Source organism: Mesoplodon bidens, assembly GCF_964165515.1.
Source record: "Mesoplodon bidens genome assembly, chromosome: 9".
NCBI classification, from domain to species: domain Eukaryota; kingdom Metazoa; phylum Chordata; class Mammalia; order Artiodactyla; family Ziphiidae; genus Mesoplodon; species Mesoplodon bidens.
This window is the reverse complement of record NC_138166.1, coordinates 79057085-79081332: the sequence shown is the minus strand read 5'-3', so window position 1 is coordinate 79081332 and position 24248 is coordinate 79057085. Positions and strand designations below refer to the sequence as shown.

At 38.5% G+C, this 24248-nt stretch overlaps 1 protein-coding gene across 1 annotated transcript in view; it reads left to right on the top strand.

Annotated features, from left to right (window-relative positions):
• The window catches only part of SLC13A1 (solute carrier family 13 member 1), a gene marked incomplete at its 5' end in the record, with an annotated part of 75979 nt that overhangs the window by 38063 nt on the left and 13668 nt on the right, over positions 1-24248 (top strand). Inside the window, 4 exons of the mRNA XM_081243666.1 lie at positions 7373-7524; positions 18593-18712; positions 22917-23015; positions 23418-23519. Coding sequence (XP_081099792.1) covers positions 7373-7524; positions 18593-18712; positions 22917-23015; positions 23418-23519 — 473 coding nt within the window. The remainder of the gene's footprint in view (positions 1-7372; positions 7525-18592; positions 18713-22916; positions 23016-23417; positions 23520-24248) is intronic.

Here is a 24248-nt window from a genome sequence, read left to right as displayed (position 1 = left end):
ATGTAATTAAATGTAAAGTTTTAGATGTAGGTTAAAAAACTCACATAAATAAAAAATGCTCTGGAAGGCAAGATGACACAAGGGAAATTACTGAGAGGGAACTCAGATACACAGAAATCTGCTTCAAATCTGCTGTGACCATTATGTCACACTGAGATTTATTTTGCTCTTCTGAAAATTTAGGTCTGTGTACCAGATTATCTCTAAATACCTATCTGTTCTAACAGTCTATGATTCTTTTATATATTAAACAACTTTATGATTGTGGAAGATACAAAAAGTATCAAGAAGGTAGCAGGTACTCTCATATCTTGACATATTTTATTTCAGTCTTATTTCTAGGCACATATGTGTATGTAGATATATTTTTTATTTTTTAAAAAATTACGTCATTCTATACATTTAATTTCACATAAGTCTCTCATCATGAAACATAAAACAAGTACTTTGCCATTCACAGTATAGCCACGGCAATGCCCTTTGGTCACCAGCACAAGAGGTTTTCTCTGGCCACTTCATCCCTGTCTCCAGCCTCACCCCTCTAGACACTTTGCTTCTCCCTTCTTCACTTTGGATTTTTTTTTCTCTCCCCAACTCCTAGGAGAAAATACACCCCCCCAATTCCTCCTCCACTCATGGAAATATGTAATGATTAGTCTGATAATCTGCAAACATGTGCTCTCAGGGTCTGAATCTTACTTTCTACCCTGAGTGACTTATTCCAACACCCTCTTAGATTAGGGTCAAACATTTGGTCTCAGGTTGAAACTACTGTCTTGAGCAGAAGATTAATTTGCTAAGGACTCCCCCAACTCCTTTTTATAGTTTCTATACCGAACGTTGGCTTAATTAGTTGCTCATCTTAGACTTCCTTAAGAGCTGTATTTTCCTGCCCATTGCCCTCTACTACTATCGCTCTGGTCCTCAACTTTTACCCCTTACTGCAGTATCATCTCTTCAAACTAGTTCAGTCCAGCAATCACATGCCCTAAGTAAAAACAACAGTAGAGTTGACTGCATGGGATTCATGTTTACTGGCTAGATAACGCAAGTGGTGCACCCCATGCCACATCCCAAAGACTCCGCTTAACCCTTCATGTGTTTTATGATATATTACCATTACCATTTACTGCAGGACTTGAATTTAACTTGAATTTGTAATGCTTTTCTAAATTGTCCATGATATTTGCAGAAACATCACCTTTTGTGCTGTAGCATTCAGGTATGTTTTAAAGTCTATATAGGAAAAAAGTACGAGAAGTCCATAAGGTCTAAAGCATGCAAATACGTCAATATTTTTCTATTTTGATTTTTAAATTTTATATCTGCCAGTGCAGTTCTATCATTATTTTATATATATGACTGCATATATACATATATGCAGTCCAATTTTTTATGAAATCCAATTTTTTTTGTATTTTTGAAAGTTTTAATGTGATGAGAAATTACATGCACATTACATCTTTAAGTTTCCATTTCTTATTATCTAATAATATCCAAATTATATATCACTTTCTGATTTGTGTTTGAAGTCTCTCCTTTAGTAAAACATCTAATAGTTAAGCCCTAAATTTCATTTGTCATTTTGTATCACTGATAAGAATTTTTAAACTTATTTTACTTTTATTTACATATGCTTTATTTTTCAAATTTTCAATGGAAAGTTTTATCATGTGGAAAATACAAATCATTCCCATGTAGGAAATATAAGGCAAAAGGAGACATTTGTAAATTAATTTATTTGGGGTGAAGGGTAGATAGATACCTTCGGGGGCTAACCTTTAATTAGAAAGTAAAAGGCAAATTACAATCCAGTGTTCTGACCCTGCCATGCTAAATGCCATTCCCACATCCATGATGGCTTTTAGTGAGCAGACATTTTTTCCTATCATGATTTCTCAAAAGGATCTTTCAGCGCCAGTGTCACACACAGCATGCTTATCTGTATGAAACGGGGCAATTCTTCTGTTTGCATATTTCTTAAATACATCCAGTTCTTTTTTTTAAAAGGCTCAGTGTGCAAGACAGGTCTGAAATAGGCAAGAATTGGAGACCTATAAAGAGGTGATTACAGTAACTCAAATCAGAGATAACGATGACTTAGACCAAACGTGATAGTGGAGATGGAAAAAACCCAACAGACTCCAGATGTATTTAAGAAGATACAATTGACAGGATTTGGTGGGATGAGGAAAAGAATGATTTCAAGGAGGATGAGAAATATTGTGTAGGGGCTGAGGGTATGAGCCCTCCATGGTCTCAAAATTCAAGTCTACCGTTTCCAGGCTCTATAACCTTGGGAAGCCATTTAACCTCTCTGTGTTTCATGTCTTCCTGTGTAAAGTGGGGTACTAGCAGTGCTACCCTCATTGCGTTGTAAGAAAAATGTGAATTAAATCATTTATTTGATTTTAACTTGAAGCAGTGCTTTTGCATACTAGGCACACTCTAAGTGTTTGTAATCGTGGTGATGGTAATGCTATTATCTTATATAGATGATCCGGAAGAAGAACAGAGTTTGAGGAAGGAAGTAATGAGTTCGGTTTTGAACATTTGGGGATTGGAGTTTTATTTAAGACATTCAAATTATGTCGAACAGACAATTGGATTGATAGGTCTAAAAGGAGAAGTCTGGCTGAAAACAAGTTTGGTGGTCTGGTTTTATCTTTCATTGAAACAATGAAAACATAGGAGATTTCCTAAGGAGAAATATTACTATGAGAAGAGACAAGTACTTATGACAGAGTTTCAGGAAATTCCAGTTTTAAGGAAGGATCAAGGAAAATGAACTGGCAAGGGAGACAGAGGAACAGGCAGAAATGTAGAAGAAAACCCAGAGGACTGAGGTATCACAGAGCCCAAAGAAGAGTTCTCCAGCAGGAAGGAGTGATCAACTCTCTTAGGTGCTGCTGAGAGGTCTACAAACCTGACACTGAGCAATATCTATTGGGTTTAGTAATATGGAGGTTATCAATAATCATAGCAAGTACGTATTGGTGGATTGAAGAAACAGAAGCCAGATTGGAGAGGTTAAAGCAATGGAGTCAGTGAATGCAGACAACTCTTTTGAGTAGTTTGGCCATGAAAATGGATGTGCTGTGGGCAGTAGTTTCATTGAGAGGGGGGTTAAGAAGGCCTTCTGTTTTTCTTCTGGAACGATGACTTGAAGATGATTAAACTTTGGTGGGAAAATTCTAGTGAAGTCTATTGTATGAGGTTTCTGAGAAGGCCTGAGAGATTGGGGTTCAGAAACAAGTTGGAGGAGAGAGATTTACTCTCTTTGTATGTAGAATACGGAAGGAGGGGCAGATGCAAGTATGTTTCTACCTTCGACAGTGAGACTTCTACCAGCTCCTACTTTCTGTGTGGAATAGGAGGCAGAGCTGCCCGTGAAGAGTGAGAGGAGGGAGGCGAAGAGAGAAGTGGAAGGTTTTAAGTTTTCTTGTGGAGACAGGTAGAATCATTTGGTGAGAGAAACACAGCAGGGTAGAGGTGCAACAGTAACAAAGCAGTTGAAGGTTGTGACCATGAATGTTCGGAGCCTAATCTCCTCTACTGTGTGTAATTTTCTTTTTTTAAAAAATAAATTTATTTACTTTATTTATTTATTTTTGGCTGCGTTGTGTCTTCGTTGCTGCACGTGGCCTTTCTCTAGTTTCGGCGAGCGGGGGCTACTCTTCGTTGTGGTGCACGGGTTCCTCATGCAGTGGTTTGTCTTGTTGCAGAGCATGGGCTCTAGAGCGCACGCTCAGTAGTTGTGGCGCACGGGCTTAGTTGCTCTGCGGCCTGTGGGATCTTCCCGGACCAGGGCTCGAACCCGTGTCCGCTGCATTGGCAGGCGGTTTCTTAACCACTGTGCCACCAGGGAAGCCCTACTCTGTAATTTTCAGCAACAGAACTTAGCTGCTCAGGGGCAGACGTGGCACAGAGAAAGTAAGTTGTTGGGTTCATCCAGAGTTAAAATTTTGCTAAAGAACTATCATTCTAAAGAGAGACAAGAGAGTTTAGGGTTTTGCTGAGAAAGTTATTGATGGTGGTGATGGCTTCATGGGTGTATAATTATCCTCAAACTCATCAAGTTGTATATATTAAATACGTACAACATTTTACATATCAATCATACCTCAATAAAGTGGCTTTAAAAATAAATGCTTTTGACCACCTAGAGGGCTGGGATAGGTAGGGTGGGAGGGAGGGAGATGCAAGAGGGAAGAGATATGGGGATATATGTATATGTATAACTGATTCACCTTGTTATAAAGCAGAAGCTAACACACCATTGTAAAGCAGTTATACCCCAATAAAGATGTTAAAAAAACGCCTTAAAAAAGAAAGTTATTCAATTGGTTTACCAAGGAATGTAAACTGGATAAGAAAGGAAGTGAAGAAAGGAGAGGACCAAACTATTGGGAATAATAACTAGATGCTTCAGTGACCAAGACTTGTCAATAGAGTCAAAGGACAACAGGGACAGAAGTAATTCAACAGCTAAGTTGGAAAAGAAGCTGTGGTAAACTGCAGAATTCTTGGTTAATGGAGTGGTAAAACGAGGCTCTTTCTGTCCCTGAAGAACTATCGTATCAAGCACATACCATAAGTATTCCCGTGTTTTACTTACACAGGATTTCCAAAGCAAGTGACCAAGAAACAGTTTTAGACTCTTCAGTTTAGTATTGAAAATGAGACGGTTGAGAGACAGTCTACCTTTGGAGAAAGTTAGAATATTTTCCTAAACTACAACTTGTATGGTCAATTTTTTGGCAGGGGAGCCTTTCATTTACCTCGAGACAGTGCAATAGATATTGAGGAATCACCACTTGGAAAACTTGAGACTCTGTTTCCTAGAGATCAGTGGACTAGTATTTGACATACTCTTGAAACATTAAAAGTGAAACTCACTGCTGAGTCTCCTTATCTAATGGAGAGTCAGCTGCACTTTCACTGCCAACAGAGCAGAGGTACCTGTTTCCCATGAGACAGATGTATGAGAGGAGTGGTATTTGGGGTCATTTTAAAAGCAACTTTCCCCAAGACAGCTTCTTGACAGGGCAAGGCGACCTCTGCATCAAGAGATCGGGTGACCATCACATGCAGAAACCACAGGGTGTCATAGTGGAAGAGGTGCATTACTCCACAGAAGGAGCAGCAACCTGATGTTCTTATTTGGGTGACAGGGATCTCTAAAAGCACCGTGACACATAAAATCCATAATACCGCCCACCAGACGAGGCCATCTGGAACATCCATCAAACATAAAGAGTAATCTGTATATCTTCTTTGGAGAAATGTCTATTTAGGTCTTCTGCCCATTTTTGGATTGGGTTTTTTTTTTTTTTTTTGGTATTGAGCTGCATGAGCTGCTTGTATATTTTGGAGGTTAATCCTTTGTCAGTTGCTTCATTTGCAAATATTTTCTCCCATTCTGAGCGTTGTCTTTTCGTCTTGTTTATGGCTTCCTTTGCTATGCAAGTAGACATATATACACTACCGAATGTAAGATAGATAGCTAGTGGGAAGCAGCCACATAGCACAGGGAGATCAGCTCGGTGCTTTGTGACCACCTAGAGGGGTGGGATAGGGAGGGTGGGAGGGAGACGCAAGAGGGAGGAGATATGGGAACATATGTATATGTATAGCTGATGCGCTTTGCTATAAAGCAGAAACTAACACACCATTGTAAAGCAATTATGCTCCAATAAAGATGTTAAAAAAAAAACCATAAAGAGTACTAACATCATATCTTATTTAAACCAGTCAAGTAAGACCTCTCCTAATCCTTACTGCTCCTCTCCCGATACTGTCCATCCCTTGCCACTCCAAATATGGAGGATTTAGAAACTAGAACTAGCAAATGGTGGGAGAAATTGAAGCTAGAAGATAGAGAACAATACAAACCCACAAACCTACTTCCAACTATGGGCTTTTCAGCAAGCCTGATCTAGGGGACAAGCAAAAGTTTAACTTTACTGAAGTTTGGACTTTTGCTAGTAGATAGAGGACTCTTTATTTCAGCTACTGAAATGAGGTTGCTTTTTTTTTTAAATTAAACATGACTGAAAGACTCTTTATTAAATGAAGTGACCAAAAATGTTATAGATTCTACCCCAGATATCACCCCAGGGATAGCAAGAATCAGACCAACAGAGTGTATTAAATGGGTCACAGGTGAGAGAAGGAATGAAGTTGCTTTTGTATTGCACCTCAGGGAGTTCTATTCTTAAACAGAAACATTAGAAATAGTGACTTTTTTTTCAGATGGAGCCATCTGAGGATGTGCTATTGTCCAGGAGCTAGAGGAGAGGGTGACAGGAGGAGTGGAGTCGAAGGTCTCTGGAAATGAGATTTAAGAAATGTGTAAAGCCAGGATATTTAAGGGGTTACTCATGAAGATGGTATAGTTATCCAGATGTTGACAGGATTTGCAGGATGAGGAATGTTGTGTGCCAGATGGGCATGTCATCTTAAGTGATGGCAGTGGGTGATCAGAACATCCTGTTCAAAAGAATAGGCAGAGAAAGAGCCAAATTATAGGAGCCTTAAAGAAAAATCAACTTATTTTCATGTCAGTAGACGATTAATGTTCTGGAAGAGGGTGGGGAACAAGGAGGACACTGACTCTCTCAACAGTGAAGTATAGGGGGTTGAAAACGTTCAATTTCAGAAGCAGTGGTATCCTCTGGGGAGGATCAGTGAAAGTGCCAAAATAAAGAAACACTCCAAAAAGAGGTTTAGGAATTCACTGACCATGTACCACCAGTTCAGAGGGAAAACACTGGAAAGATTTGGGAGTGTTTGGTGAGAAGGGAAGAAAGGAAGTAACAGTTGGCTCAGGAATAAGAAAGAAGGATGAATGAATGAAACTGTGTAAAGTATTTCAGTGGTTATGTATTTTTATTGTTAACATTTCTATTGATGGAAAGATAACTGTTGCATTATTGGACTGCCATAACAAACTAGCATAACCGGGTGACTTAAAAAGCAGGAATTTATTTCTCCCAGTTCTAGAAACTGAAAATCCAAGATCGAGGTACCAGCAGGATTAGTGTCTGATGAGAGCTCTCTCCTTAGGTTGCAGATGGCTGCATTCTCTCTGTGATCTCACATGGCAGAGAGAGAGAGATCAAGTTCTCTGGTGCCTCCTCTTACAAGAGCACTAATCCCATCAAGCAAGGCCCCGACCATCATGACCTCATCTAACCCTATTACCTCCCAGAGTCTCCATCTCCAAATACCATCTGATCGGGGGTTAGGGCTTCAACATATGAATTTTGCGGTGGGGTGGACACAAACATTCAGCCCATAACAAATGCTATTACTGCTTGTTATGACCACAAAGAGAGCTATTCTCATAGTACATTTTGTTGTTGAACAGAATTCAGGCACAGGAAACAAATATCGAACAAAGAAGGACCACATGATGTGTAAACTTATGTGCCTGTGCATTGCTTACTCTTCTACCATTGGTGGATTGACAACGATCACTGGTACCTCCACCAACTTGATCTTCGCTGAGCATTTCAATATGTAAGTAAAATTGTTGGGCTGGTGATTTAATAAATGGACAGCACACAAATTGTAAGAATTATTCTTACCTGTTTCAGAGAATCCAAAGACAGAGATGCTATACTGAGTTAACTCTCCTTTGTTCCCCATCAGGACTTCTATATGTCTAGAAACATGCCCTTCTACTCGTTCCCATAGAGTTAAATATGTAGGACATAGTGAATTGACAGGTGTTTGCAGATTGCAAGGTCACCTTAAAAGAAATAACTCCTGGATGACCATGCTCACCAAACACAGAAGACACTTTTCATTATAAATAATATTGCAAATGGTAGTTACCTAAAAAGAAAGGGGATTGTTTACATGGGACAATTTATGTAGGGTTTTGCAACTGACATTTGAACTTAAATGATGAGCAGGAAACAGAATTGCTCATTACAGAAAATTTGGTGTTGAGATTGAAAAAGATTTGAAGGATTGTGCAGTTACCAAAAATAGAAGTAATAAGTATTCTAAGGACAGATGTATGAATCTGAATATAAGTTAATGCTGTGATGTTACTCCAGTGCAGAAAATGGGGCACCTTGGCTACAGTCAGAGCACTTGAGTTAAAAATTCCACAATTTTCAGTCACTTACTTTGTGAATTTGAACAATAAAAAGTAAATAACTCTTTCAAGACTTAATTTTTTCATACCTAAAATAGTCACAGTTCATATGATTATTGTGAGAATTAAATGAAGTAGACTATGTAAAAATACTTGGTACCATGTAAGAACTATTGAAGCAATAGTCTGAAAGTCCATGCTTTTTTGTGAGAGCTCAATCTGATCCTACACCCAAGGTATATTTTCAAGGACTAATAGGACAGATAATTGTCAGAGTGCCTGGAGGGTGGGCAGTGCTGAGGATGCCCTAGAACAGGATTCAGGTCCTTTTCACAGAAAAACTTAGGAAAACCACACTCTAGGAAACAGATTCACAAACTCTGTGAACTTTCTGAAATTATTTGCAAGATGTTCCAAGAAATCCAAGATTCAAAAAATGTCACCCTCCATTCTGGAAAGAATGAGAACTTATGTACAAAAAAGAACACTAACAGAGCAGTTTAGGGAATTCATAACACAGACCTCCATGTGCACTTATTGTTTCTATTAGTACACAACCACCATGTGTACTCCAATGGCCTACTTAGAAAGGAACCTTAGAAAGACATTTGGTTTATAAGTGGGAGACTTCTGAAATTCCTAGTGCAGAGAGGATTTATCCCATATATCTCCTAGTTCAAGATAGGAAATGTACTTGATCCCTTTCTGAAAGCTAGACTTCTGTCCTTTCACACGAATCCCCCAAAGAAAGAGATTCCACATTTCAGTCCTCTCTGCAAATCTCTTTTTCTAAAATTTAGACCAATTTTTTTATTTTTTATCTTTGTTGGTGTTAGAGAACTGCTGGTTTCCACCATTCCCATGAAATTACTTGGTATTGTCAAAATGACCATATTGAGTTTGCCCTTGGTCTTTGTGTTCTTGCCCGATGTATCGACAAAATTTTCTTTCTTTTATTTAACTGTTCCTTTGACTCTCTGAATGCATTCATCCATTTGCAATGACAGATTGAGAGCATTGTAGCACTTTGAGCAAAATGTTTCAGTAACTATTTTCCCCAATTGTCTAATCTTCTAATTCTCCTAATCATGGCAATTTGGCCAAAATGTTCTTTAAATTTAGAAAGTACTTAAAATGTACTTTGAAATTTAGTGATTTTTTTTCTTCAAGTTTTCTTTAACATTAAGAGTTATATGAAAACTGGAAAAAACTCAAAGTATCCCTTCTTGATAGAAAAGATTAAAATAGAAGGGGGAAAACAACATTATGTAACAAAATATAATTGATACTGTTAAACAAACTAGATATTTAATAAATGTTTTCTTAAATATTGACCCTAAAAAATACAACAGCAGGGCCTCCCTGGTGGCGCAGTGGTTGAGAGTCCGCCTGCTGATGCGGGGGACGGGGGTTCGTGCCCCGGCCCGGGAGGATCCCACGTGCCGCGGAGCGGCTGGGTCTGTGAGCCATGGCCGCTGGGCCTGCGTGTCCGGAGCCTGTGCTCCGCAATGGGAGAGGCCACAACAGTGAGAGGCCCACATACAGGAAAAAAAAAAAAAAAAATACAACAGCAACCCAAAGCAACAATGGAATGAAATGCCTTCAGTTTCACTGGAAAAAGTTTCAGAAACTTAAAACTGCAGAAAATGAAAAAGATTTATTTTCTATGTTCAGATGTTTGGAGCCAGAGAGAAATCACCCTTTATTTCCAAATCCACTACAATAATCTCACCTTTTCTCTTGACACTGCTTGCTATCTTTTTGAGCAATACCAACAATCATTTTGTACAAATTCATTTTGGGTCTTGCCAACTTCCAAAGGGTACATAAGCATGAGGGTCAATGATTTCCTGCCTTTGACATTTAGAAAAAGGTGCTATCTTACAAATAAACTATGGGAGGAAGAGATTGGATAACACATTTAAAAGCCTTATCTATCTATCTGTCTATCTATCTATTTACTTATACATAAAACATATTTATATATTATACATGTGATGTCTTTTGTTCTTTTTTTAACAAAGGAAATAAGAACAATGAAATCTGAGAAACCTAAATTTTATTCTGTGCAAATAAAAAACAGATCTTCACTTATTCACTCAGTCAATCAACAAACATTTGTTGAGGACTGACAATGTGCAAGGCATGGTTTTGAATTCTTTCGGAAAATGCAAAAAATAAAACTTACCAGAAAGAAGATTCCATCTCATTGTCTAGACAAAACATACATATATGGAAACCATGAAAAAATTTAAAACATAATACCATTTGTTCTTTGACATATAAGGAAGAAGGTAAAGTGACATGTATTGAGCCCTTGCCAGATGAATTACATATATTACAGTGCAAACGAATCCTATATATCCTTGCTGTGGAAGTGGTATACAGTGGTAATTAAAGGTATAGGCTCTGAGATTAAAATGTCTGTGTTCAAATACCAGCTCTTGGACAAATTACTTAATGTCTTTAAGCCTGTTATTTTGCCAGAAAATAAATGAAGATAATAATAAGATCTCTCTCTCTCTCTCTCTCTGAGAGTTGTTTTGAGTTTTACTTAAAATAAATAGCACTTAGAACAGTGCCTAACACAAAGCATGTGCTCCATTAATGTTCGCTATTATTAGTAGGGTTGAGAAAGTTGACATTCAGCTTAGCAGTCTGAAGACCAAACCAAGATCAGTCAGACCCCAAAGTCTGTCTCCCTAAAATATTACCTTCCTAGAAACAGTCGAACATGCATCCTCAAAGAGGACTCTAGCTGTGTGCAGCACCCCTTGATCAGTAGAGAAAATTTGTCTGTGTAACCTGGCCCAATCTTAAAAGAGGTAAACACCATGTTTATGGAGAAAATGAATGCAAATAATCCATAAAATCAAAGCACAAAAATCGTGTAATCAGTTTTTCAGGGAGGCAGTGGAATAGTCTGTGCATGTCTTTGCACAGTTGAGAATAGCAGTGTGCACATTGGCGTTATAAGAGTCTGGGGACGGGAGACCAGTTAGGAGTTTATTACCAATGTATTGACAAATGATGAGAGGCAGAAGTAGATTAGCTGTGAAGTGATGGGGGGATTTAGACTTAGGGCACTGTACAGTCAGAAGGTAGTGAGTAACTAGGTGTGAGGATGTAAGGGTCAGGAGGGGTTAAGGCAACTCTGGGAAATTTTGACAATATGGCTGTATAGACAGTGATGTCATGAACTTCTAGAGAAGTCATGGCAGGTTCATTAGAGAAATAACTTTTATTTTGAGTATACTGAAGTGGCCTGCTCAGAATCTATCCACAAGGAGATCAGCAGACATTTGCAAATACATCGTTGAAATTAGTTGTAAATTTGGGACTCTCTCTCTATATAAACACAGATATTAAAATCTTGACTCTAGAAATGGTCATATAGGGAGAAAAAAAGTTAAAAGAATTGCGACCTGGATAGATTCATATGAAATATTAACAAGAAAGAAGATGAGAAAAGTTAATCAAGGTAGGTGGAGAACGAGGAGCACATGGGATTTTGAAAGACAGAGGAGACCATTTTCCAAAGGGAGGATGAGTCAGGAGCATGCAGTGTTGGGTAAGGGTCAACTAGGATGATGGCTGAGAAGAGGCTTTTGGTTCTCACAGTGTCCTCCAAGAGGGCAGGTGCAGTGGAACAGTGGGGTATGGGGCAGAATTCGGACTGAAGAGAGTTAAGGAGTGAGGACATCGTGGGAGGGCAAGGCAGCTAGTTTAAATGATTGTTTCAAGTTTGACAAAGAAAAGGAAAAAAGAGCAAGCATGGTATAACCAGAGGTAGAGTGTTCCTTTAGAACAAGGGTAGTGTCAGTCTGGTTTTACACTCAGGGGAAGGAGACAGTCAAAACAGAGCTATGTGAAGTTTGGGGCAAAAAGAGAGAGTGAGAGAGAGAGAATATATTGATTGGCTAAGAGTCAGGTGGAAGTGGAATGGAATAGAAACAAGAGTAGAAATGTCAGTCTTGGGAAAGAAGGCTGTGTCCTGCTGAGTGATAATGAAAAGGGACAAGTGAAGACAGAGATCTCTCAGATCACGTGTATGCATGCCCTCATTTCACAGATGAGGAAACTGAGGCTCCAAGAGTTTAAATCACGATCACTAGTCAGTGAAGCACTTGGCCTGAGTCCCAGTGCCCTTTTCACTCTGCAGCCTCATTGCCTCTCTGACCATCTGTGAGGGGGCCATGTTGGCAAAAGTCTTTAAAAAGCAAGTTTGCTGACAGTGACAAGTAAAGACTGCATGGGTATTTGCATTCATGCACTGCATTTTCTTTTTATAAAATATAAACCTGCACACATCACAAGTATTATTTGAAAGAGTTGCAAAGCTGGGAATGTAGCTAGTTTGACTGAACCACTCCCTTATTGTCATAAGCTGATGTATAGCTTAGAAAGTGCTTTTCAGAACAATACTGAGAAGACTAAGCCAATTCTCTAACTCAGCCAGAAGGTATGAAATTTCTTGTGTTCTTAATCTTTGAATCTAGTACCTGTGACACTTGAATTCTGACTACCTTGTGATTAATTCACCATTAGTTATGACTAATCCTTGGAATGGGGCGTTCTGGAAATATTCTTTGTTTCCTCTTCTCATTAGGGAAATCCTGCTTGCTCAAGGCTCTCTACCTGACCCTTCTGCTCCACTGACAGACTCTTCTAGTCATCACCCAATCTCCTCCTTTCCTAACACTACTGTTAATAAATCTCACCCTGTAAGTAACCCATTTCTTTCTACTCTGGTTCTTGAAAGACCTGCCAATTCTGCCAATTTCTTTCTCTCCTTGTGTGGATGCTGTATCATTTGAAACTCTGTTCGGTTACTCCAGAACTTCCATTCTCATTCTCCTCTTATCATAAACTATACTCACATTTCTATAAATTTGTCTTATCCACAAAAGTTGTCTTATGCACAACTACCACCCCTGATTGCAAACTTCTAAAGGCTTCATGAATTATTGTCTTCTTCATCTTTTAGCCCACAAGGGGCACAGGTAGGTGATCAATAAATTGGTTGCATTGAACTGTACCAAGACATAAATGAAGTGCTGACTGTTCCTGGGAATCCTCTAAGTAACTGAATAAGCTTTTGATATTAAAATAAAGTTATTAAGGGAAATATTATTAGGGACAATTACTGCTTTCATAACAGAGGAGTTTTGATGCATCAATATCACTCAACAAATGCAACAGCTATTAATAACATAAAAGGCAAATCTATCAGATTAAGGATGGATGATAAATCTATCAGATTAAGGATGGAAGATATCACAAGTAAAATTTTGTAGTTTGCTGATTATCAAAGTATATTATTCAGCTTGTAGGTGTCAGCAGTGAAATATGTGGGTATACAAAACAGCTTGGAAGGAAGCTGAATTATCAATGATTAGCACAGTCACTGTTATACATTAAATAATAACTATTATAGCTTCACAAACCTAGAAATGGTAAAAGAAATGTGTTTATAGGCACCCTAAATTCAAAGCCCACTTCCCTAACCTCCCTTCTTGATTAATCACAGAGGAAGAAGGCTAACCAGTTACCTAGCAATAGCCACTTTCAAAACTTACCATGATTCCCCCCTGCAGAAAAGAGCAATGTGTGTTTCTAAGGAAGAATTTCTCTGGCAAATAATAGAGAAGAAATTTGGATATTGCAGAGTTTGGACTTAGACATTGGTTCAGATTTCAGTCTTGCCATGTATTAGCTTAACTTCTACAAACATCAGTTTCTGCATCTGTAAAATGGAGGCCAAACTAGAACTTATAACATTATTATGAGGATTAAATGTCATAGTGCATCCGTGGCCCTTAGCAGAGGGCCTGGCAGGTAGGAACTTGTCAATAACCCTAACCATTTTTTGTTGCTGCCGCTTCTACTTTTGCCATTGCTATTAGAAATCTAAGCCTGGCTCATGAGTGACGAGTAATTAATATTTCCGAAGAAACCTCTGAAAGTACACAAATACAAAACTGAAAAGTGACTTTGACTCAGAAATCATCAAAACAGTCATTAATCAAAAGGACTATAATCAGCGTGGATACCAGCTGATCGCACTCTTAATGGCCAAAATCTGTTTCAAGGCTGTAAACGTCCACAACCGCATGCATTCTTTTGAGACCAGTACTGTGTATTTCGTTAGTATGATTTGTGATCTTGTATATGGGCATAAGAACTGCGTCGACAACACCATCTTCCTAAATATCAACACTGACGCACGTATAGGCTTTTTAGGTCAAAGCATGTCTCTCCTATGGTGCCGTCACTCCTACATGGTGTTCTAAAACGTCCTTAAAACATAAAGTTTGTGCTCTAGCTTATGGATGTTTTGCAATATATATGGAATTTTCTCTTTTCACCTGGGAGCTGGTGTTGAGGACACTAGGCTTTAATGAAGAGAGGTTGTGTTTTCAACATTCGTCCTGGGTGTAAATATCCAGCTTGACTGCATTCTGTGACCTTGAGCGATCCACTTAACCTTCTGAGACTCAGTGTTTTCGGTGTAAAATGAAAATATAATGCTTTGCCCACAGGATTTTTGTTAGAATTAAATGTGCTTAGCTCATTCCTCTAAGACATAGGGAGCCCCAGGTGCATTTCCTCTTCCGCTCATCTCCATTTACTTCTGAAATTATCACACCCATTTCCATGGTTTATAAATCCACCTGTATGTGGGTAACCACCAATTTTACATCTCTAACCTGCCCTCTCAATTCCAGACTCATGTGTCTAACTGCCTATCCACCATGGCCACATGGGAAACTAAGGGACATCTCACATTAACATGCCCACAGCAGCTTCCTAATCCATCATGCCTTATGCCAACCTGTTCTTCCCTCAGACTTCATTTCAGTGAATAGCACCTTTTCCCAATTTCGTACCAAACATTTGTAAAATTTATTGCCTTCTCTTCATCTTCACTGCTACTCATGTAAATTAAGCTAAAATCTACTCAACTCCGCTGTTTTTAAAATGTTTTTAAAAGCTGAAAAATAAAAACTTAAAAATAAATAAATAAGAAAAGAAAAACAGCATGAATTTATTACCTCGTAATTTCTGTGGGTCAGGCATCTAGGCACAGTTTAGCCAGGTCCTTTGCTGAGCTGAAATCAAGGTGTCAGCTGGGCCTGCAATCTCCACAGCAGCTCAGGGTCTTCATTCAGGCTGTGGAGAGAATTCAGTTCGTTGTGTCTGAATTACTGAGGTGCCCGTTTTATAGCTGACTATTGGCATAAGGTCACTCTCAGCAACTAGAGGCTACCCCTAGATCCTTGCCGTGTGGCCCCTTCCTTCGGCAACATGGAAGCTCACTTCTTTAGGCCAGCAGGAAAATCTCTCTTTTAAGGGCTCCCTTGAGTAAGTCAGGCCCACCCAAGATAATCTCCCTTTTGATTAACTCAGAGTCCATTTGTGGGAACCTCTGCAAAATCCCCTCACTTTAGCCATAAAAGAACCTAATCCCAGGAATAAAATCTTGCCCTATTTACAAGTTCTGTCCACACAGAAGGAGAAAGGAATATACTAAGCATATATAACAGGGGCAGGATTCTTGGGGTTCATCTTGGAACTCTGCCTACCACACTTGACTTCCACTCTTGTTACGATCAATCTTGACAATCCACCTAGCTAATATGTTTTATGAAATTCATAAATTTACATAGATTTTAAATTAGATCATGTCACTAGCTTACTATGTTCCAATTACTCCTAATTGCATTAGTATTAAAATCCAAGTTCCTTCTGATGACCTACAAGGTTATATAAGATCTGACCCCTATTGGCTACTTCTTGGACTTTATTTCATGTGACTGTAAACTTAGCTCACTATCCACAGCCACACTGGTCTTCCAAACTCATTCCTACCCCAGGGCCTTTGTACTTGCTACTTCCTTTGTCTGGAATGCTATTTCCCAGTTATTTACATGACTGGCTCCTTCTTGCCATTTAGATCTCATCTCAACTATCTCTTTTCTTGGTCACACTATGTAAAATTTCTCCCTCCACCTAATAACTTTTTATCATATTATTCTATTTTATTTTCGGACTCATTATATGCTTACCGGTTTGTTTATTGCCTGTGTTCTTCATTTAATATAAACTGTGAGAGCCTGGACTATGTCCATCTAATTCACTACTACATCCCCAAAACTAGGAGACTATCCGGCACATGGTAGACACCCAAAACACAGTGTTGGGTGAAAGAAAAGGATTCTATTAGAATTAAATGTACTTAACATCGTTTATGATAGAAGAAATCTATATCTGCTTTAGGCAGATACTTGCAATCCCTTCACTTATAGGATATGAGGAAGTGGGAAAAGAACTACCACAGTGAAACTAATCCCGAGTACGCCACTCATTCCACTTTCATTCAAAATATTTACATCTGCGTGGTGTTTACTTTCTTACTACTGAGTTCAAAAACAAAGACAAAACAAACAAAAAAACCCCAGAGTTCAGCTTTTTTAAGCTTTCATTTTTCTAAATGACCTATCCCTCCAGGCAAAAATTTTGAAAAGCCCCTCTTCGGTCAAATCTCACAGGACTCTCTGCAGTGGGTGGGGAGAACAATGCAGCCTGATTTCAAGGTATGAGCTACAGATGGTGAAAAATGAAATTGGGTTTGGGGCATTGTTTTGAACCGAATCCAAGAAGCATTTCTCAATGTCTTCAGGCTGAACAAAATAACATAGGCCACTGACCTGTAATCCAAGTCTAATAAATTGATGGGAGAAAAGCTTAAGCCTTTTCCCACTTTTTTTTTTTTTTTTTTTTTGCGGTACGCGGGCCTCTCACTGTTGTGGCCTCTCCCGTTGTGGAGCACAGGCTCCGGACGCACAGGCCCAGAGGCCATGGCTCACAGGCCCAGCCGCTCCGCGGCATGTGGGATCCTCCCAGACCGGGGCACGAACCCATGTCCCCTGCATCGGCAGGCGGACTCTCAACCGCTGCGCCACCAGGGAAGCCCCTTCCCACTTATTTTATTTTCCAACTGAAAACAACATTTATTTTTAAGCAGGCAATTCTCAGTAGAACCTCATGGACATGGTAAAGCATTTTTTTTCCATTCATCAATTCTCTGTATTCTGTAGCATTTTTTACTTATCATTTGTCACTTTCTAATGGCATAAATATATAAGCTAATCCTAGGATCTCTTCAAAGTAGATAGAATCATCCTCAAGTTGCCAATAACTCTAGGACCCAGGGAGATCAGCTCAAAGAAATTGTAGACAACATTAGAAATCTGCAGTTTTGAAAGCTTAATTTTGTTTTTTTAAAAAAACAAACAAGCCTTTGCATTTTTTAGGAACCATTCTAAAATAGGAGTGCTCTAAAATAAATTTGGCTTATGTTGAGGCATGTAGCATGAATCTTCTCGATTATTTACATGATCTTTTTAAGTGGCAAAATACAAGGTACGATTTAAATAGAAAAAATATATTGAAAATCTGTCATTTCTATAAAGTTCTCTATATTTTGTGATTTCAAAAATAATTTTTAAAAATGTTAAGTGTTTTTATTATTTCTGTATTATATTCTGTACTTTTCCAATTTCTGACTCTGTGTTACTGCTTCACGAAGAAAATTTAAAGACAACTGTTTCTCAAATTTTCTTTTTTTTCCCCCACAGTCATAAAATAGATAACTATATGAAATTTAGACTACATTTTGAAACAATGAATGTGAGGTTACCAAAGAAACTGTGCTTGTACCTGACCTTTTTTTGTTGCTATTGTCTTCTTCTTATTATGTGAGCTAAAAAGCTGAAAATAACTAGGAGAGAGAAAGGAAAAAGTTGATGTTTTCCACAGGACTTTTAATTATTTTTATCTGATTTATTCTGTTTGACTGAGCCCCAAAGCACTGTTTAATTCTAGGAAGAAAGGGCTAGAATATGTCTGGTAAGATGGTTGCAGTTGCTCTGGGGCAGAAGAAACAGAGAGGGAAACAGCCTTGAGAGACAATGCAGGTGGGGTCTGAGTCCCTTCCGAGTCTGGGATGTCAGCTCCCAAGACGAAATGGTAATGGACACATTCAGTTTTGTTAATTCTCATCTGTTCCCAAGTCTGCTTATTTGTCTTTCCTCACTCATATACTGATGATTTGAGTACGAACAACAAAACGCACACACCCATGCATACCCATTTCTTGTGCATTTCCATGAGTAGCAGTTACCGTGGTAGGTTCCTTCACAAACACTTCCTTATAGATTGAATAAAGGGAGCAAAAGTAGTTATAACATGACCACTCTTGTTTTTGTGGGAAGCAGCAATAATTATGCAGTTACAGACTCAAGAGATGTAACTGCATAATTTTACTAAACTAACTTCTGTATTTAATGGTGAATACCTCTCACATCTTCCTTCTTGGCTGGTGGCACAGGAAAGATGGGAAGTGCTGCTTCCCACTGACCATCAGAAAGGATTCCACTTGTACTTCTTCTGTGAACACATTTCCATATTTTCACACAGGCGCTACCCTGATTGTCATTGCATCAACTTTGGATCATGGTTTCTGATGTCCTTCCCGGCTGCTATTATTATTCTCCTCTTGTCATGGATCTGGCTTCAGTGGCTTTTCTTAGGATTCAAGTGAGTACATACTCCATGTTAATCAGATAAATAAAGGTGTCTGGGTTCCATGTTCTCAGCCCCTCATCCAGGGCTTTTACACCTATTTCACGAGTGCTGCATTTCTCTTGTCCACAAAACTGACACGTATGAACACATACATTAAGGACCCTCTAGAGTATCACCTAACCAGTGTTGACTGTGGAAGAGAGTTTGTAGACATTAAGACATTAATAGACCAGAAGGGCATATGAAGCTCATTATGGTGAGGACCCAGTCCAACCTGTTAAAGTGTTATTTTAAGAAGTTTTGTCCCTCCTCTTGGTTTAACGTGGGGATTTCCTCAGGTTATTGAGTTACTTTAAACTGTAATATGCAGGGCTTCCTGCTTCATCCTAGTACCAACATTGATTTGCCCTTGAAAAACGAAAGAATATTGGATTGGGAACTGGGAGACCAGGGACAAAGCTGTGGCTGCTCACGAGCCAGATGAGTGATCTTTGCAAGTCCTGATCCATTCTCAGTCTCAGTATCTTCAACTAAATACCATAGAATTTAACTGGAAGATCAGCAAGATCACTTTCAATGCTGTAATTCTAACACGGATGGGCCCTAGTTGAATACAGAGAAGCCAAGGTAGGAAACACTGATCAATTAAGAGCTGGAAAATGTCAAATATATGCATTCAAGGAGAATTTGCAAGTGTTTCTTTGGCTGGGACTGAAGTTGGTGGTTCATAAGTATCAATGAGTTACATGACTTAAATGACAGCCAACATATAAAATTATACAGGGCTCCACAGCAAAATCTAAAATGCTGCCTCATAGATTCAACATATATAACAATACTCCAAAAGAAAGGGGAAAGGGCTGTATATCAAACCTTGAGTATTCTTTTTCCTAAAAAAAAAAAAACCCAAAAAATTCAACTTCATTTTCATAGGGTTTTATTTAAATAATTTCAAGGACCTATGAATGAAAAAACGTGTTATCCACCAAGCAGGGGAGACTGACGTCAGCTTTTTGTACTTCCTTTGAACAGCAAAATACTGCAATCAGGTCGTATTCCATGCCTGTGCCCAAATTTTCCAAGCTTAGTCATGTAAGCACTGATATTCTTCTCTTTCCGTTCCTCTTCCTGGTTTTTCTCCAGAACTGCCACAATTTTGTTAGTAGTGGGGAGATGGTACTGATGATTTTTTGAAAAATCTATTTGTCCAGATTGTGGGAGCAGTGTGAGGTCGTCCTCCTGCTGAAGCAAATGTGTGGAATGTCACCGCCTTCAGCAGGTGGGCTTCAGTGGGGAGAGGCTAGCTGCATACTAAATGCCCTTTCCTGGAAATCCAAGCCTTTGGGGGTCGATTCAGTCATACAGGTAGCAAAGCAGAATGCAGGGGACAGGAATCCCAAACCAACAGAGAAAGCATCCGGTCTCAGACCCACAGCTGTTTCGTTCTTTTTTTGCTGCATATAATGACTTTATAAAATATGTATGCAACCCCTGTCATTATTCTGAAGTCGCCCACCACTTAAAAAGGAGAAATCAAGAAGATAAAGGGCAGATGTACTGAAATGTGTTTCTCTATGAGGAAAAACATCCTGTGAAGTGCATATATTAGGCCAAGTCCATAAATCATGATCAGTAGCATGTTGAAACCGTCCCCTTGTGGTCCACTGTTGGTTAGACATGGCACAGTTTCAAGCTCCAGCTAATTCTTCAGTGTCCTTTTCAGTCTGCCAGGGTGTTCACCTCCAGAAGTTTTAGATTGACAAACAGAAATTATCAGCCCCTCCCCTGGCAGGCCACCATACATTCTGATTAGCGTGTTGGCTGTTAACACAGTTAACTCACCCATCATAAATGACCCCAACCTACTCGGGAAGTGAAGCTCATCTATCAGTGCCACATAAGTTATTTAAAAGGAGAGGTTGATGCATTGTCATATGCTTCATCAGTTCCTTTGTGAAGGCATTAACCTTCATTTGTAGCAAAGCCAGTATGGCTTTTGACTTAACTATTGATTATCCCCAACCAAAGTGACAAAATACATATGCAGTCTACTGGGTAGAAAACAGTTTCTAAGGAGACTCATCTTTTTCTTTAACTCTACTTTTTAATTCTACAGATGGTTCTCAAGGCGGTCCATGGATCAGTTTCTTTTTTAATGGTAGGATTTATATTGTGACAAAGGGAAAAACTTCAAGACTGGCACTAGTCATAATTGAATTGAGGCTATAAAAATTAAGTATTACCTCATTGATCTTAACACAACAACCAATCATGTTCCCTGGGGGTTGTGTGTGCATGAGGGTGATTATGAATATGTAGGATGGATGACTTACGAATTGAGGAAACTCTGATCTTTCACAGGGAGTAATAGTCCAAACAAGTAGCAGAGTTACAGAAAAATAAATAAATGAAATGTGTCTTCGTGTGATAGCTGCCCTCCCCAAAATATCAATGTTTACGCCAGCAATTTTACAGAAGAAAATGTCCCTGATTTCTTTTTTAAAAAAACTGCTTTATTGAGGTATGATTGACATACAAAGAGCTGTAGATATTAAATGTACACAAAACTTACTTTGTTTGGAGATAAACATACACCCATGAAACCATCGTCAATATCAATGCCATAAACTTATCCATCACTTCCAAAAGTTTCCTCCCACCTCCTTTGCTTTTTTGGGTTTTTTTTCATTTTTCCTTTTGTAGTAAAAGCCCTTCATATAAAATCTACCCTCTTAGCAAATTTTTAAGTATATAATATCAGCATTGTTCTTCATAGGCTTTATTTTGTACAGAGATCTCCGGAACTTACTTATTTTGCATAACTGAAACTTTGTACCCTTTGGCCAACACCTCGCCCTTTTCCCCTTACCCCAGCCCCTGGCAATCACCATTTTACTCTCTACTTCTATGTGTTTAACTGTTTTAGATTCCACATATAAGTGAGATCATGCAGTATTTGTTTTTGTGTGTCTGACTTATTTCATTCAGCATCATGTCTTCCAGGTCCATCCATATTGTAGCATGTATCAGTGCTTTATTCCTTTTTATCAGTAAATAATATTCCATTGTATGTATATACCACCACTTTTTCTTTATCCGTTTGTCCATCCATGGACATTTGAGTTGTTTCCATATTTTGGCTGTTGTGAATAATGCTGCAATGGATATCTGAATGCAGATATCTCTTCAAGAACTAGATGTCAATGGCTTTATATATATACCCGGAAGTCCTTTCTATACCAACATATAATCTAACTGAGCTACTCATATACATTCCAAGAGATAATCCATAAGAATCTGGCCATTTTCCCATTTGTTTCTTCCTCTGGAGGGATTTTTTTTTTTAAATCAAGGTTTAGAGCAGCACTTCACAAAAAACTGTTCAAGGTTTTGAAGACCCTGGACTTCAGGATAGGAAAATTAGTCACAGGAGAAAGGGGTCACTAAAACAAGCAACTAAAAGAAATAGAGACTGACAGTTACTATTAGAAGTAAATTGGAAAATTAGCTGGTTGATGCTATTAGGACATAAGGAGTAAAGAAACTCAAAAAAAAAAAAAACTAATAGAATTGGTTTTAGTTCTGAGAATAGACCTAGTTTGAACTCTGTTCATCTTCGATGTATGTGACTTCTGTGCCCTAGTGTATAACTGGAGTTTAGCATATTTTGTGAAAATTGATGGATCTAGCAACCAACTATCTCATAAATTTGACAGAGGTACTGAGTGAATGAATCAAGTATTTACCGTGTATGTCAGTGTATAGAGATACTGGGCCAAAAAAAAATCCATGATACTGCCCCTGCCTGCTAATAATTTGTTTCCCCACTAGTGAGATAAAACTTATACATGTGTGAAAATTAACAATAAAGATACTTAAGAAATATATTAAAATATATAATAATCAGGTATATAATGAAGTATTAAATTAGAGATGAGTGGTACATGGCAAAATTCCAGTGGTGCAAAAGGACTTGGAAGAGATCAGTGGATGATGTCATGGAAGATATGGAATGAAAGTCAAGCATTGAAAATTAAGCAAACCAGGGAAAAACAGAAAAAAGGGGAGAAGAAATTCAAAGAAGGAGATAGGGGTATAGGCAAAAAGCACAGCTTTTTGTTATTAGCGGGGAGATTTGTATTTTCTGACGCTTTGACACAAGTATCTTCTATAAAGGGAGAATTCTTTGCTTAACAGGCTTAATTATTCTTTTCAGCTTTAAGGAGATGGCACAGTGTGGCAAAACCGCAACAGCCAAACAAAAAGCTTGTAATGAGGTTATTAAACAAGAATACCAAAAACTTGGACCAATAAGGTAAGTTACATACACACACACACACACACACACACAAGCAAGCACACACAGAGAGATGCTGCTTATACTGCAAGTATTTGTTTAAAGGCAAATACGTGCACAATTAGTGTATTTATTACACTTGATAAGGGCCCTGAATATTCTAACCTTTGTGAATATAACTCAACATGATAAAATATATACCTTGTCTAACTAAAACTTACCAGGTGGAAGGACAAGAAGCTGAAAGGCCCACAGAGGAGTAAAGCCCCTTTCTAACTGCAGATTCTCTTAAATACTTGATACATCAGGTTTTTACAGTGCTTAGTGTTCTGCTAAGACTACTTCTGACAATAGTTCAGGGAGTTTCTACAAATGTCCTGACTGAGAAAAATAAATGAAAGGATTGGAATTTTCCCACAGGTATCAAGAAATTGTGACCTTAGTCCTCTTCATTGTAATGGCCCTGCTATGGTTCACCCGAGATCCTGGGTTTGTGTCTGGTTGGTCCGTGCTTTTTTCAGAGTAAGCATTACATGTTATGTTTGTCAGCCCTTCCTGTTTTATACTCAGCTTTTCTCCTAAGTGGTTCCTATAACTCTGAAAAACTGTATAAGATTTTTTTAATTCTTATCTTTTCAGGAAAAAAAAAAGATAAGGAGTGAATTCTAGGGTAAGGCAGCAAACAAGGTAACCAAACTACCCTGTAACTAAAGATAAGTCTCCTTCAGACAAGGCTATTTTCATCTTTACAAAATTAGAAATATGATTTGCAGGAAAGCCATGTTTTAAAATGGTCAGGAGTATAGACCTTGGAGCCACATTGCTTGGGTTCCATTCCTGGCTCTTCCACTTACTTTGGGCAAGTCACTACCTCTCAGTTTCTCCATCTGTAAAATGGCGCTAATTAGAATAGTGCTGCGCTTCTCCCCACAGGAAGTGCAATATAAATGTTTATTATGTGAACTCAATGCCACTCAATGCTTCTTAGTAACCTGATATGAATTCATATTCTGTGATTTTTGCTGGCTTAATTTTTTTATTTCTACGGAGGGTTATTTATTTGGTTCATATTTTGTCTTTTCCTCTATTGATGTCCATTTTTGTATTAGTTCGCTATACATCCATCCCTGCCCCTATTTTATAAATAAGGAATTCCTGAGCAAGCAATAAGACTGAGTTTACAAACTGATGTTAGAAGCTGGGTCAGAGTTAATTTTATCTCTCAGTGTCTAATATCCCAGCAGACATTGC